Here is a 15,776-nt window from a genome sequence, read left to right as displayed (position 1 = left end):
TACCTACCAGTAACATTTGTCTACAAAAGAAACCAATGTTAGAATCATCTCTCCCCCTGGTTCAAATACTCTTCTGAGGCTATGAAACAAAGCCCCAGGCAGTTATAAATGGAGACTAGGTTTGTTTCTGTGAAGTAAGATAATGAGGCTTCCCTTATTTTTCCTCAATAGGAAGATGTATTCATCAAAATGCAAGAAAGCAGAAGGAAGAATTCTAAGACACTGTCCTTTCCTTTGAGAAAACACATTTAAAAGGAAAAGGAAGAAAAAAGAAGCAAGTGTGTCTCTTAGTAGGAAGCATAATCTTATAAACTTCACATAGCTCACAGAACAACAGCTACTTTCTGTTCTTCTGACCAGTCATTGAAATAACAGGACAGAAAGTCTTTTTTTTCCAAATTGTTTCCAGTATTTATGGGTGAGGCCAACATTCCTTTGGCTTTTTGGCCATGGAGCATATTACCAAGTTGATGCCTTCAGAAAATGTCTCCTGCATCCTTTTCCTGATAAAATTTCTTTCCTTATTTTGCTATTTTCAGAAATGCATTCCTTTGGGGCAGCTAGGTGGTACAGTGGATAGAGCACTGGCCCTGAAGTCAGGAGGACCTGAGTTCAAATGAGACCTCAGACCAAACACTTGACACTTACTAGTTGTGTGACCCTGGGCAAGTCACTTAACCCTGATTGCCTAAAAAAAATTTTTTTTTAAAGAAATCTATTCCTTTTCCACTGACCTGCAGTTACAGTCATGTTGAGTGACAATTTAAGAGCTAAAAGGGATCTAGTATCCATCTGGGCCACTATCACATACCCAACATGTTTGAAGCCTTTCAAGGTGGGTGAAACCCACACAGCTCTTGAGGCAGTCCATTTGACATTTACTTGGAACATTTGTGCCCATTTCTATAACAAAGGGAGAGCTCCCTACAATTCCTGCCAACCAATTGTCCATATCCCTAAGCTTCCAAGCAAAGTATCATTAAAGCCACAGAAATGTCACCATGCAATCCTTCTATATAAAAGACCATCTACTGAACTGTTACCATATTCTTCAATTTATATCTACACCATTCCCTCACTTCTATTTAAATGTATCAAATTTCCTCAAATTACACTATTGGAACAAGTTATTTTATGCAAATGTTAAAACATCTCCATCCAAAAAAGGGATAGTTTACCCTTACCCTGTTTCTCACATACAAACCAGCTTCCCAGCCATGACCAAAACTTCCTCCTAAAATGACTATCAGGAATTCAAAGTCATGCCAAGCAACAGGGTAGCAACATCATGAAAATAAAAATATCTAGTACAAAAGGAACACTGAAAAGCAGTGAGGAGAAATTAAAAGAAACAATAAGGAAATTTTTTTTGAAAAATCTTGGTTAATTTCCAAAGGCAAATGTTTATTAAAAAAAAAGAAAGAAAGAAGGAAGAATGATAGAAAGAGAATAAGGAAAGGAATAATGGAGGAAGGGAGGGATCAATTGAAGGAATAAGGAAATCCTAAAATTTGAGGACAAGGATAAAACTTCCTCAACTAAACTAACCTTTTTGTGAAATAAATCATAATTAGATTTAGAATTGCAAAACAATACTTATACAATTTAGTTACTCAGAAGAAGTCTGTTTGTTAGGGACTTTGAGATCATCCACTCAAATGGCTTTTACATAAGAGAGAACTAAGGCACCAACATCCCACTGCTAAGTATTGCCAGAACAAAGGTTCAAACACAGATCTTCTGGCTCATGGTCCATGTCCTTTCTATTACCAAACATGCTTCAAATTGTCTTTTTTCTTCTAATTGAGAAAATGATTTCAACCTAGTTTCTCATATTCCCCCTGTTCTCATATACAGAATCAACTTACATGTCTACTATTCCTGAATTTGTTATTTTTCATGAATCTTCATGATTGAAATTGAATTCCTCCCACCTACCTCCTGAGTTTAGGAAGCGTTTTCCAATGTGGACAATTGGATACTTGTCTGCCAGCCTTTTATCTGGCCATAATATTCCATCTGCTGAAAATACCACTTTATGGTTACTCTTTTGGAACTTCTTCAGTAGTTCTTCAGGGCCTCCAGCAAAGATGACGTCATAGCTAAGGAAAAGGGAAAAAGAAGGTTAATAACCCTCATCCTATCTTAGCTTTAAGAACAGAGTGAGGATCACCCTTTGGAATCTTGATATTCTATAGGATGTCCCAAAAAGTGCTTTAAGCTTTAATAGCATTAAGACTTTGGGGACACCCTGTATAAAGGAAAATATGTCTCGAAGCACATTGAACAAATGTTGTATCACACAAATTCTGTGGATTCTATTAAAAATCTTTGTATCCTATCACATCTGAAATCAAGGATTACTTCAAAAGTCCATGATCCTATCAGTGTATGCATTTCTTCCTCCCACAATGCAAGTCACAAATCTTCCTGGTTCTTAGTAGAAAGGGTTTTTTGTTTTTGTTTTCCTTCCTGAAGTACTCTGGATAAAGGAATTCATCACCTGGTGTCCAAGGAATAAACCTAACCACAATTATCTAGGCTGATCCTTGAAAAAACAGTAGCTGGGCCACATTCAAAGCCTTTTAGAAGTAAGTGGATCTGCCAGAAAAAAATAAAAATAAAAGGTCTGGAATAGCTGCTGTAGGAAGCATGATCCTCTGCAGAGATGAATCAATGGATTACCATGCAGTACTGAGAGCTCAGATGACGTTAGATAGCATGTATTTGTAATATTCCTAGTCTCATGAGCTCCTCAGGCTAAATATTCAGCATCTGGAGAGTAGCAAAGTTGATAGGGTAGAACAGCCAAAGGACAAGAGACTGAAATATAGAAAACTGTACCTTGTGGAAGTGGCTAACTACCTCATCTGGTTAACCAAAGACTGTGAATGGAGGAATGTGGCCAGAATAGAGGTAGCAGAGTAAGAGAATCAGGAATATTTAAGAGAAAAACATTCACAGAGAGAAAGAAGCTAGAGGTTTAGGCAGAATAAAGCAGCCAGAGAGATGCAACATTTTTCGGATTGCATCACAAATCAAAGATATAGGGAAACATATACAAAATTGAGATACTAAGCTGTTGAATGAAGTTGGCACTGTAGATAGAGCAGTGGACCTGAAGCCATGAAGACCTGAGTTCAAATTTGGCCTCAAACACTTACTAGCTCTGTGATCCTAAACAAGTCACTTAACCTTTGTATGCTCCAATTTCCTCAATTGTAAATGGGGATAATAACTGTACCTACTTCACAGGATTGCTGTGAGGACCTAATGAGATAGGGCATTTAAAGTGCTTTAGCATGGTAGCTGGTATGCAGTAGGCACTACATAAATGCTTATTCCCTTCTCTTTTCCATGTTTTCTCACCTTATTCAGACAATAATTGTGTCTTTGTCTTTCTATCACACACACACACACACACACACACACACACACACACACACACACACACACACACACCAGCCAGCCAGAATGGTGTAGTGGATAGAGAACTGGGCTCACAATCAGGAACTTAGAGTCATGTCCTACCTCTTACACATATTTACTGTGTAAGTCATCTAACTTCTCAGTGCCCCCCAAGCAAATACAGATCTGCACTGGGAAAATTAGTTTCTCATCCAAAGCTTCTCTTAGAAAGAATATCACAGATCTTGTTAAAAAAAATAATAAAACAGAAAGTATTCTGGGAAGGTGGTGGAATTGGTCAGAAAATTCCAGGCTCTCCAGATTTTACTCACAAACAAGACAAAATAGCGCTTCAGGGAAAATGTACAGTGGCAAAAATAAACAAGAGTTGGGGCATGACAGTTGTCCTGGGACAACCAGAAAAGATCTGAAGAAAAATACCCCAGGACAAGAAGTAATTACAATAAGCTGCTACAAATTAAAAAAAAAAAGCAGGCAAAGGAGAAAGAACCCAATTATAGAAAGTTATTGTGGGAACAGAAAAGACCAGGATTCATCTTCAGAGGATGACATTAAAAGCCTCTACTACCCCAAGGAGTAACATCAAATGGTCACCTGCCCAAAAAGAATTCATAGAAGAACTTTAAAAAGACTTTAAAAATCAAATTAGAGAGATTGAGGATTTTTTTTACATACGAACAATCCAAGAAAAACTAGAAGATTATGAAAAGAAAGTCAACCAACTGGAAAAGGAGTTCCAGAATTTTAAGGAAGAAACTGACTCCTTGAAAATTAGAATTGGGCAAGGGGAAGCCAGAGAAGTTATAAGAGATCAAGAAATAATAAAACAAAATATAAAGAATGAAAAAATAGAAGAGAACATGAAACATCTCATCAGAAAAACAAATGACCTGGAGAAGAGATTGAAGAGAAATCATAAGAGTAATCAGACTAACTGAAAGCTATGATGAAGAAAAGAATCTTGATACAATAATATGAGAAATAATTAAAGAAAAATGTCCTGAAGCATTAGAACAAGAGGGGAAAGTAGAAATAGAAAAAAAAATCCACTGATCACTATCTGAAAGAGATCCTATGAGAAAAGCCTACAGGAATATCAAACTTAAATTTCGAAACCCCAAGCTCAAGGAAAAACTATTACAAGCAACAAGGAAAGAAAAAACTCAAATATGACTGAGCCACAATTAAAATCACACAAGACCTAGCAGTGGTGACACTAAAAGACCACAGGTCTTGGAACACTCCATATCGAGGAGCAAAAGAACTGGGGCTGCAACCAAACATATCATACCCAACAAAGTTAAGCATCAACCTAATGAAAAGAAATGGACAGTCAATGAATTGCCAGACTTTCAGGGTCTTGTTGCAAAAAATCCTGAACTGAATAGAAAATCTGATATACAAGAGCCAAGAGAAATATAAGGTACACACCAAAGACTAATTACAACAGACTCAATAGGGGCAAACTGTTTACTTTCTATACGAAGAAATATAAAATGTATATCTAAGGTTGTTATTAGTAATTGGGTAGTTCAAAAGAAAGATTGGGAAAGATCTCAGTATGATGGGATTCTAAAAAGTAAAACCACTTAGGAAAAGGTAGAAAGACTAATTATCTCATACAAATGACGTGAGAAAGTAAGAACTGACGCAGAGGAATTAGATGGTGGAGGAGGGCTGGCACTACACATGTAGGATTTTAGAAATCTAAGAATATGTATGTGCACGTAAGTGGATGCATGTATATGTATAGGTATATATATATATATATATATATATGTATATGTTTGTGTATATATGTGTGTGTGCATAAATAAATACAAATATATCCACATTTAATTGTAGCCTTCTAGGAGTGGGAGGGAGAGAAAAAGAAAAAAAAGTGCACAGCAGAAAACAAAAGAAATGGGTTAAAGAGAGAATGATATATACATGCATTTGTGTGTATATAATATATATGATATAATATAATATATACTTACAGAAAAAGAGAGAAGGAGAGAGAGGAGAGAGAGAGAGAGAGAGAGAGAGAGAGAGAGAGAGAGAGGTATAAAAGTCTTCTAAATTCAGAAAGAAATTAAAGGCTAAGGTGATAGGGAGTAGAGAGAGGACAAGGGAGGGATTTTTAGAAGGAACCCTACTCACATCAGATCTGAGTTAAAGAGATATATAAAGAAAGAAAGTTATAAAGAAATAAGAGAGTGAGGAAATTGGATAAGGGAGGTTGTAGAAGGGTGTCTAGATTAATAGGAATGGGATAGAGAAGGAATAACATATTTGAAGGGATATAAAAGTCTTTTAAATTCAGATAGAAACAAGAGGGTAAGGGAAAAGAGGGGGAGAAGATAAGGATGGGATCTTTGTGGGGGGGTAGGTTAAGTAATAGGAGCACAAGGTAGCAGGTAGAAGGAAAGTAGAGGATAAAGATAAAATAAAGATCAGAAGTAGAATTTATTAGGGAAAGAAAAGCAGCTGGAAAAGGGCTGGGGAATCCTCCTTCAGAAAGAAGGGGAATTTGATCTGAGTCTTAAAGGAAGCCAAAGAGGGGAGGAAGAAGAGGTGGGGAGGGAGGGAATTCCAGGAATGGGAGACAGCCAGTGCACAGGCACTGAAACAAAATATGGATGTTTGAGGAACAGTAAGTCAGGGCTGCTGGACTGTGGCTTGTCACAGATTTTATTTTTAAGAGGTTCAACTAATGATATCTATGCCCTAGTGCATGGCATTTGTCCCTATTTAAATTATAAAGAAAACCTCCACTGTTACTTTAAAAATCAGCCTGTGCATGTGTTTAAACCAAAGGACATATAGTACTAAAAAAGTGTTAGGTTAAAGTGATAATATAACCTGACCCCCCCCAAAAAAAAAATCAAACCCAAGTAGTAAGTCTTCTAAAGCCAACGGTTCTCATTTTAAGCATTAGCCTAAAGCAGCTGGAGCCCAAAGCTATCAAAGTAGCACCAAAATTTCATTTCTATTTTGGTTTTCTAGTCTAAACTGGAAAATGCACCATGTATATGACCTCACCTCCAAATCTGACCACAAAATGGCATAAGGTCCCTTAATTCTTGAAAAAAAATGTGTTGGAAAGATTCTCAAGGGTTTCGGCCCAAACAAAACTCTTTGCTAGGAGTAGACACTTAGAAATAACTGGGCTCATCAAATTCCCAGGGGGAATTAACAAAAATGACCAAGTTCCTCAAAGCTTCTTCCAGGTTTAAACCTATGATCCTATGATTCATTGTTTATGTTGTTGGCTTAGCAGCAAAACACTCAGAAACTTGAATACAAAATAGAAAATTATGGAAGAATTGACTGGGAATGGCTTTACAAATCTATCTTATTTCTCTATTCTTGCTCTAGCTGTTCTCTTTAAATAAATAAAAGCATACTTGGCAATCTTGCCGAAAGCTTGTGCATTCTAAGATTTCCCCATCTTTTCCAACTACCACCTCTTTCTCAACACAAATTACTTATGAAAATTGGAATATTGTGGTTAAAAATCCCACAGTTCTAGCAATATTGGAGAACATGACACTAACCTGGAATAGATGGGCAAAAGGAGAGAGTAGAGAAAAAAGAAGAAGAATAAAAAACCACCGAGACAGAAATGGTTTATAAGTAAAGCAGCAGATTTCTAAAGCAAATGCTTCTAATCTCAAGCATTAAAGTCTAAAATCGCTGGAGCACAAAAGATATTTAAGTAGCAGCAAAATTTCATTCATATTTCTTTAGTTTTTTAATCTAAATGGAAAATGCATCACATACACCACTGTAGCCTCCAAATCTGAACATAAAAATGGTGCACAGTACCATTTTTGCCCAGTATATTCTTGTACAGATATGAGGTGCTTCTTAGACTATAGAAATTTTGATTAAAAATTTGGAAGTAGGGGCAGCTAGGTGGCACAGAGGATAGAGCACCTGCACTGGAATCAGGAAGACCTGAGTTCAAATCCAGCCTCAGACACTTGCCACCTACTAGCTGTATGATCTTGGGCAAGTCACTTAACCCCAATTGCCTAGCCCCCCCAAAATGGGAGTAGACATTAACAGAAAATTGGCAAGTCAAAAATGCTGCTTGGGATATAAATTATCAATATTACCTGTGCTTTCTTGAAAATTAAAATATTAAAGCTTTTAAAATCCTGTGAATTTAGAAGAATCTTTGCCATCCCCTTATTGTTAAAACCACATAAAGTATAGGGGTGACATTTATGCCAAGTGACCTCAGAAGAATCACCCTTTCCATAATTCATCTCAGGAGAGTTCCCTGAAATCCTTTTAGTGATGTTAAACTTTGACAAAGAACCAGAGGTCTGTTTTTCTTGTTAAAGCAATTTTGGCTACTCAGAGTTACAAATAGCCAAATTCAACAATTAAAAATGTACAAACTGCATTCCCCAAAGAATCAAGTCTGTTTAAATATGGAGGGTGGGGGGACTTCCACTTCCTTAAACCTTGTGTTGCTATGCACCGTGGAAACATCAGATTGCCAAGTTACGTGGCAAAGCTGAGGCCTCCAGCAGGCATATCACAGTTTCGTGTGTAACAAGGGTACTAGTCCCCATCACTAACTGAAAGTCCAAGCATCACTGGGCTAGTCAAGGTGGAAACAAACCAGACTCAATTTCTCCCTCTTCCTCCAATCCAATCATTTTCTAATACTTTCAGGATGAGGACAATCAAAATGGTCATATTATCAGCTAAAATTCAAAGCATTAATATCTAATAAAATAGAGGCTCCACAGAATTGCTGACATTGGCATAACGCTTTACAATTTGCCAGGTACTTATATCGTCACCTTTGAGCTTGACATCATCCCTAGAAGGTAGGTCAGGAGGAGGAGAAAAGGAGAAAAGAAAAAAAAACATTTAGTAAGCACCTACTATGTGTCAGACACTGTGGCAAGCACTTCACAAATACTGTATTAAGTCATTTGATCTGCACAAAAACCCCAGGAGATGGAGGCTGTTATGATCCCCATTTTCCAGTTAAGGGAGCTGAAGCAGACAGAGGTTAAGTGACTTGCCCAGGGTCACACAGCTAGTAAGTGTTCGAGGCCTGATTTTAAAATCAGTTCTTCCCAGCACTCTAACCACTGTGCCAACTACATGCATTATTATCCCCCATTTTACAGACAAGGAAATGGAGGCCCAAAGAGGCTGTCTTGCCCATGTTCACAGATTTAGGAAGTTCCAGAGGCAGGCTCTGAAATGAGATCTTCCTGACTTCAAGTCCCATCTTTTATCTACCATACTAGAGATACTCAAATAGCACTAAAACTATTGAATCTTTCTTTTAATTGCTAATGAAAAATAACTTCTAGAGTTGGCATTTAAAGTGGGCAACACATTCAGACCATAAAATATATTTTTAAGAAAATCACTTAATTCAGCTCATTCCCAGTATGATGATCCCTCAAATCTGTCATCTACAAAATGAGGGATTTGAACTCAGATTCTAAAGGTCTTTTCTAGTTCTAAGTCTATGACACTGTAGGTGCTTCATAAATGTTTATTGACTCTAATCCCACCTATGACTACTCTAGTAATCCCTCTCAAGTACAAAGAACTCTGATCATGTCATTTCCCATACTCAGAAACTTTTAATTATATCCCATTACTTAGAAAATTATGTGATATTCAAAGCCAATCATCCCCGCCATCTAACAAGTGCCTGATAATTACAGAAAACTGACAAATAGAAAACTGGTGTGTGTGTGTGGGTGTGTGGGTGTGTGTGTGTGTGTGTGTAACGGTACTAAGGGACATCAAAATTCATCTTGTTCAGTCTGTGCTCAAAGAGAGAATCCCTTTAAAACATCTACAGCAATAGTATCCTAGCTTCCTCTCAAAGGCTTCCAGTGACTGGCAGCCTAACAGCACCCAAGTGAACACATTTCATGTTTAAACTGCTTTGGATTTTAGGAACCTTTCGTTTTATACCAAGCTGGGATGTGCCTTTCTACAACATCCCTTCACTGGTCATTGTTATGTGCTATCATTTCATTGGTAACGACATGATTCTGAAGAATCTATCATACTGGAGGTGGGCCTTGAAGTATAGATAGAATGCCGACAGATGGAAGTCTGGAGGAGTTTGTGGTAGGGCATTCCATGCACGGGAATAGTCAGCAAAAGTACAGCACAGAGATAGTAAAGAATGAGAAATGTCTGGAGGGATGGTGAAAGCAGTTTGAGAAGAGATAGCAGAGAATCTTTAAAAGGACAAGGAGTTTGGGCCTACTGCAATCATAGAGGCAGCCAATGGAAATTTGTAAAGAATGGAATAATGTGATCAGATCGATCATATATTAGAAAGATTAATAAGACAGCTGTGTATAGGATGGATTGGAGAGCTGAAGACCTGTCATTGTTACTACAATAGTGCAGGTAAAGGATGCTGTAAAAGAACCGAGGAAAGAAACTTCTGACATAGAATCAATGAACCGCTTTCTAACTGGATTAATGGGTAAGGGAGAAGACAAAGATGTCTGTGGTAAGAATGGGAGAATATTGGGGATATACAGGAATAGAGAATTAATGAGAAGAAAGAAGCTGGGGAGAATAATAATCAATATTCAATGAATGAAGAAAAAGTTTTAAAACTCTAATAAAAATAGTAAAATTAATCAATGTGGATTAAATGATTTTCTAAGAATTTGAAAATATATGTTATCAATTTTAAGAGCATATGTTATATCAAATTTCTTGGGATCAAGTCAATATTAGTCACTTGTGCATGGAGACTTGAATAAAAGAAAGGAAAGAAAGAGGAAGGAAGGAAGGAAGGAAGGAAGGAAGGAAGGAAGGAAGGAAGGAAGGAAGGAAGGAAGGAAGGAAGGAAGGAAGGAAGGAAGGAAGGAAGGAAGGAAGGAAGAAAGGACCTGTCTGTGACTGGAGTTGGTCAGCTGGGTCCCCAGTGGGGCAGCTATTACTGCTCTCAGAATTTTGATTTGTCCTTCATTCTCACTAATGAACAACTGGATTCAGACACATGTTTTGGTAATATCCCTTTAGCAGCTGTGTGGGTTACCAATTAGTGAAGCAAGAACCTTTAAGTCGGGGAGTCCAATCAGGAGGCTATTGCAAGTCCACGCAAGATATGACGGGGAGCAGGAATAGCATGATGTCTTGTTAAGTGCAGTGGTGAGGAGGATGGTTTATTTCCATTCTTTGCTCCAATTTCTGGTAAGTGATCAATAACTTTGTCCTGTCCCTCTTCTATAGGAAATTTATCATAAATTTTTAAAGTTGAGAGAAACCTTAGTGATCATCTAATGCAAACAGTCACACAATCAATCCACATATACGAGACTGCACCACTATGTATTCATTTTGCATATGCACAGACAGCATTAAGTACATGGGGCAGATCAGCACACAAAAACTATTTATTAGCGTTCTACTTATTCTTAAACATTTCATACTTTTTTACACCTCACAAGATAAAGTAGAGAGCAGAATAATGTGCCTAAAATACAATCAATCATTCACCAGAACTTGAGTGGAATAGTCTTTACTCCAAAAATAATAGTAGATACCAGGGGCTAGAATGTGTTTTGTCTTGCCATCATACTAATATAATGAACTGTTGCCCATAACTAGTGACTAGGTTCTTTGTGCATGCATGCTTAATCTGCTGACTTTGTCAGTAAGAAAAAGTCTCCTTTCCTTAGTTAAAATTAGACATTTCAACAGAAAATTATTGCTTTCAGAATTCTTTCACTCTCTATCTCCCATTTAACCTTTAAAAAGACAGATGTCTCAGTGACAATATGAATAATCCTAGACAAAATCTAATTTTATAGGTGAGAATTTAGCAGAGAGGGAGCAAATGTGAAGTTCTTTTTACCTGTACAGTTGGGTTTTTTTAATTGCTTTTATCGTTCTGTCTTTTTTTTTTTAATTTCTGGTCTATGATTTCATGAGTCAATTTAAGAAATTTCCAGGGAGAAATATACCTCTACTGATGCTAATCAGCAATTTTCTGCAAGTCACAGTCTTAACATGTTAATAGGATCACGATTCCAGAACTGGAAGTGCCCTCAATGGTCATGTGGTACAACCTCCTCATTTGTAAAACGAGCCAAGGCCCAGAAGGTTACGTAATCTGCTCAAAGTCACAAAGCTGAGCTGGGATTTGAACACTCTTTCCATGGCCTAATACTGCTTGTCTTAAATTGTCTAGGACACTTAGAAATTAGTGAGTGGCCTAGGGTCACATAGCCAGCAAATGTCAGTGACTGGATTTCAACCTAAGTCTTCCTGAGTTCAAGGCCAATTCTCTATCAACCGTACCACACTGGCCCTTACCTGTACAGTACTGCAGATGAATAGAACTGCTTATCTCCAGTACTGAATCCATATATTATAAATTTTCATTACTACACATCCAGAAACAATAAACACCATGTTTACTTAAAAGAAAGGCTAAATGACTCTATGTGAAGTTACCTAAGCTCTCAAGTCTATTTGTCTTCAAAAGAGATTAATAACTTTTTTTAAAAACCTTCAGCTTTTTAGAACTTACAGAACTTATGCACTAAAAATGTGATTCACTAAATTAATTTTAGCTAAATAGTAGCTTATGTGATGCCCAGAGAGAGATAATCATTGGCTGACATAGCTGAGAAACCAGAAACAACGTCACCATAGCACCTCCCAAAGCAAGAAATGCTTTATTACTCTAAAGGATATAGCTTTGGAAAATTTCAACATTTTCCTACCTTTAAAAGTCATTTTTACAACTTCCAAGGAAAAATAAAATTAAAACCATCTTAATGGTTTCTGACATCTTCCAAGCAGTCATAGAAATACCAGTGGGTTTTTTTTCCCTTTTGCAACCACTGCTTTGTATTATATGATCTCATAAATTAAGCAATATGTGGCCAAATCTGAACTACTACAGGAACTCATTTGAGTTACTAAGATTATCTCTCCCTCCCCTGCTCAGCCAGAAATGTTGTTTCAGACTAATCCTGGGAGCCCACAAAGACTGCATATTTAGAAGACTGTTGACTATTTTCACATAAATACTGTAATATATCCAAAGTTCTATGATTTAATTGCAGCAAGTATTTCCACTACTGACATAAAATAAAATTAAGTCATCCTGAGTTGGCCAAAAATTCTATCACCTGGTGGCCAGCCTTCTGACAATGAATCCCTTCAAATTTAGTTAAGTTTGTACATTACCAGGTCCACAAAACCAAAAATACAGATGTTCCTTGCTTTAATATCTTCTTTAAAAGACAGATTTAAAGCTAAATCATATTTTCTGATTCAATTTTAGAGGTATTTTATCTCCATTTCTTATAGCATTTCAATTCACAAGTTTCCAATTTTCGATTTAAAATGTCTTTGCCCCAGGCATCACTGTCAAGTACCTAATGATCTGTCACAAATGCTTACACAGATTCAGATTCTTAAGAGCTGGAAGGGTCCTTAGAGATCAGTCTAGTCTAAATGTTTATTTTACAGATAAAGAATCTGAGACCCAGAGAAGCTAAGTAACTTCCCCAAGCTTGAACAGCTAATTAATTAGTGACAAAGCTAGGTCTTGAACACAGGTCTCCTGATTCCTCATCTAGAGTTCTTCTGACTATTCCTGGCTGCCCCATTTGTGTCTGTGTATAATACAAGCGCGTGTGTCACTCAACAAATATTTCTAAGGAGTTACTATGTGCCAAGCACTGTGGTAAACACAGGGTGTACAAAGAAAGGCAAAAATTATAGATGGTAATTAGTTACTATATAAAGGAATCTATCAGAGATGCTTTTGTAAATAAAACATTTTTAAATCATTTCCAATTTTTCCATTATGTAAATTCCAATTGATTGTCTTAGTTTCTTTAAATGGATCACCCCAGTATTTGAATAAAAAGGATTATTTTTCAGGACTCTATTTAAATTGACTGCCTACATATATTCTAGCTAAATTTAAATTCTAATATATGTTCTGTGTTTCTAATTTTTTAGAAAGAATTTCTTTGTAAAGCTCGAAAATAAAGGTATATAGGCTTAGATTCTTAAAATCTTGCCAACAGCTTACTAATGTTCAAACTCCTTAAGAGTCGACCCAATAAGATTGATGTTCTAATATACTTTGTCTTTGGCTGAAAAAAAAAGGTATATAATAAAACATGCACTATAATAACAATAACAATGTAATAACACTGTTTGAATTGCTTGATAGCTTTAGTGCAAGAAAATCCCACGTTTTTGTGTCTAATTGTAGAATGTACACTCCTTAGAAAAAGCTCCTTAATACATCACGTATATGTGGGCATTTTACTAACAGGATGAATTATTCCCTCTCTTATGTATATCATCATTTTGGAAAAGCTGCCTACCATATGTATATATTAGTCTCTGAAAGAATGCTGAGCTGATACAGGTAGAATCATGCATACGATCTTCAAACTCAATCCAACCAGGTTATGAATAAGGAGAGCTGTTGCATCATAATGTCATGTAATACTTTGTAACATGAAAGTCTCATATACCTCGATTCTGTGCCCCACTGAATCCATGCCTTCTCTGGACAAATACCAATTACCAGTGTATGGTCACCAGCACACACTTCTTGAGCAGAACTTTCATACTATGAGCTCTCTGGTGCTACCTACATCATATGATTTCAGAATTTCCCTGAGTCGGAAAATATTTATGCCAACATTCTCCTATCTGTATGATTCTGGGACGATCACATAACGTTCCAATACCCTGAGTAGCAATCTACAACTCTAAGTTAGAGCTGCTTTGAAGTGAGGGAACAGTTTTCAACATCAGATGTCCTCTAGATGGATAAAATCAGAGCCAGACCAAAATAAAATGCACATCACACATGCTGTTGTACGTTGCTTAGCTGCAATACACAGGCAACCTAGAAGAGAAGAAACATCTGACCAAGCCTGAGGACAACTTAAAATCCAAACCTCGGTTCACCAAATTTAGAGGCTTCCTGTTGCTGTACAGATCTAGACCTGAGGAAATCATAGAATTTTGGGCATAGTGAAGTATGTATATGAATATAACCCAGAACCTTCTAATGTCCAGTGTTGCTGGCCTCCCAGAATGGGACTGAAACATTTCCAACAGAGAAATAGAGAAATTCACTTAAATCACTTATGTCAACTAATATTCAGTTCAGTCTTGATAATATGATTTAATTTACGTGCTCATATAATACAAAAGAGTGGTTTCAAGAGGAAACAAAATCTCTGGCATTTCTATGGTGATCTGGTAAGATTCACTGAGTGTAGACTACAACAAGTATTTGACAAAGTGCGAGGACATTCTTAAAATACAAACTAGCTGTCTCCAAACTTAAAAGGTTCATGCTATGGTAGAATAATGCCCCCCTCTTTTTTCTTTTATAAAAATCATTTCAGGACAGATATAGTTTATAACTAAGCTGTATACAGCAGGATATGGATGATATACATTCTGAGGGATCTGGATCAACCAATCATCACTCAATCAGTAAGACTTAGTATGTACCTACTACATGCCAGGGGCTGCTCTAGGTGCTAGGGACAGAAATACAAATAACGAAACAATCCTTATTCTGATTGGGAGCTTGCAATGTAACAAGCAGTTGTGTATGAGGGGGTATGCGTGTGCATTTGTATCTACGCACACACATACACTCTCTAATAACAAGCAGCATTTCTATAGTGTTTTTAAGATTTTTCAAAGTGTTGTACATGTCATCTTATTTTATCTTTACAATAACCCTGTGAGATATGCACTAGTATGATTCTCATTTTACACATGAGGAAATTGAGGCTGAAGAGAGATTAAAAGGCTCGTCCAGGATCACAGAACTAGTAAGTGACCAAGACAGATTTAAACTCAGGTCTTCCAGATTCCAAGTCCAACACTCTCTCCACTGAATTATCAAGTTGCCTACACACAAACACACACACACACACACACACACACACACACACATAGAGAATAAACACAAGATAGTTTGGGAAGAAGAATGCCAATGGTTGGGGGTGAATCAAGAAAGGCTCCCTGTAAAAGACGGTACATAAGCTGCAGCTTGAAAGAAGAGAATTACCATACAAGGCAGAGATGAGGAGGGAGGACATTCCATGCATAGCAGACAGCTAATGAAAAGTCTCAAAGTCAGGCAATGGAGCGTCAAGTGTGAGGAACAGAGAGAAGGCCATTCTAGCTGGATCACGGAAAGCTGGAGGCTGAGTTAATACATAATACTGAGTCTCCGATTTCAATATTTCTAATATGGAAACTCCCTCCTACAATTCAGATCAGTAACTTATCTATCAACTTCCTGTCTTAAGGGAGCTGCCTATAGCACTAAGAAATTA

The 15,776-nt window shown here is 37.0% G+C and overlaps 1 protein-coding gene across 2 annotated transcripts in view; it reads right to left on the bottom strand.

Annotated features, from left to right (window-relative positions):
• PLOD2 (procollagen-lysine,2-oxoglutarate 5-dioxygenase 2) overlaps positions 1-15,776 on the bottom strand; it is a 111,870-nt gene that overhangs the window by 55,434 nt on the left and 40,660 nt on the right. For both annotated transcript variants that reach the window (XM_020980955.2, XM_020980956.2), the window contains exon 4: positions 1,939-2,102. In XM_020980955.2, the coding sequence (XP_020836614.1) occupies positions 1,939-2,102 (164 nt within the window). The remainder of the gene's footprint in view (positions 1-1,938; positions 2,103-15,776) is intronic.

Source organism: Phascolarctos cinereus, unplaced genomic scaffold, assembly GCF_003287225.1.
Source record: "Phascolarctos cinereus isolate Bilbo 61053 unplaced genomic scaffold, phaCin_HiC Scaffold_7;HRSCAF=346, whole genome shotgun sequence".
In the NCBI taxonomy this organism is placed as follows: Eukaryota; Metazoa; Chordata; class Mammalia; order Diprotodontia; family Phascolarctidae; genus Phascolarctos; species Phascolarctos cinereus.
Note: the sequence above shows the minus strand (reverse complement) of the source record. Positions and strands in the feature narration are given on the sequence as shown.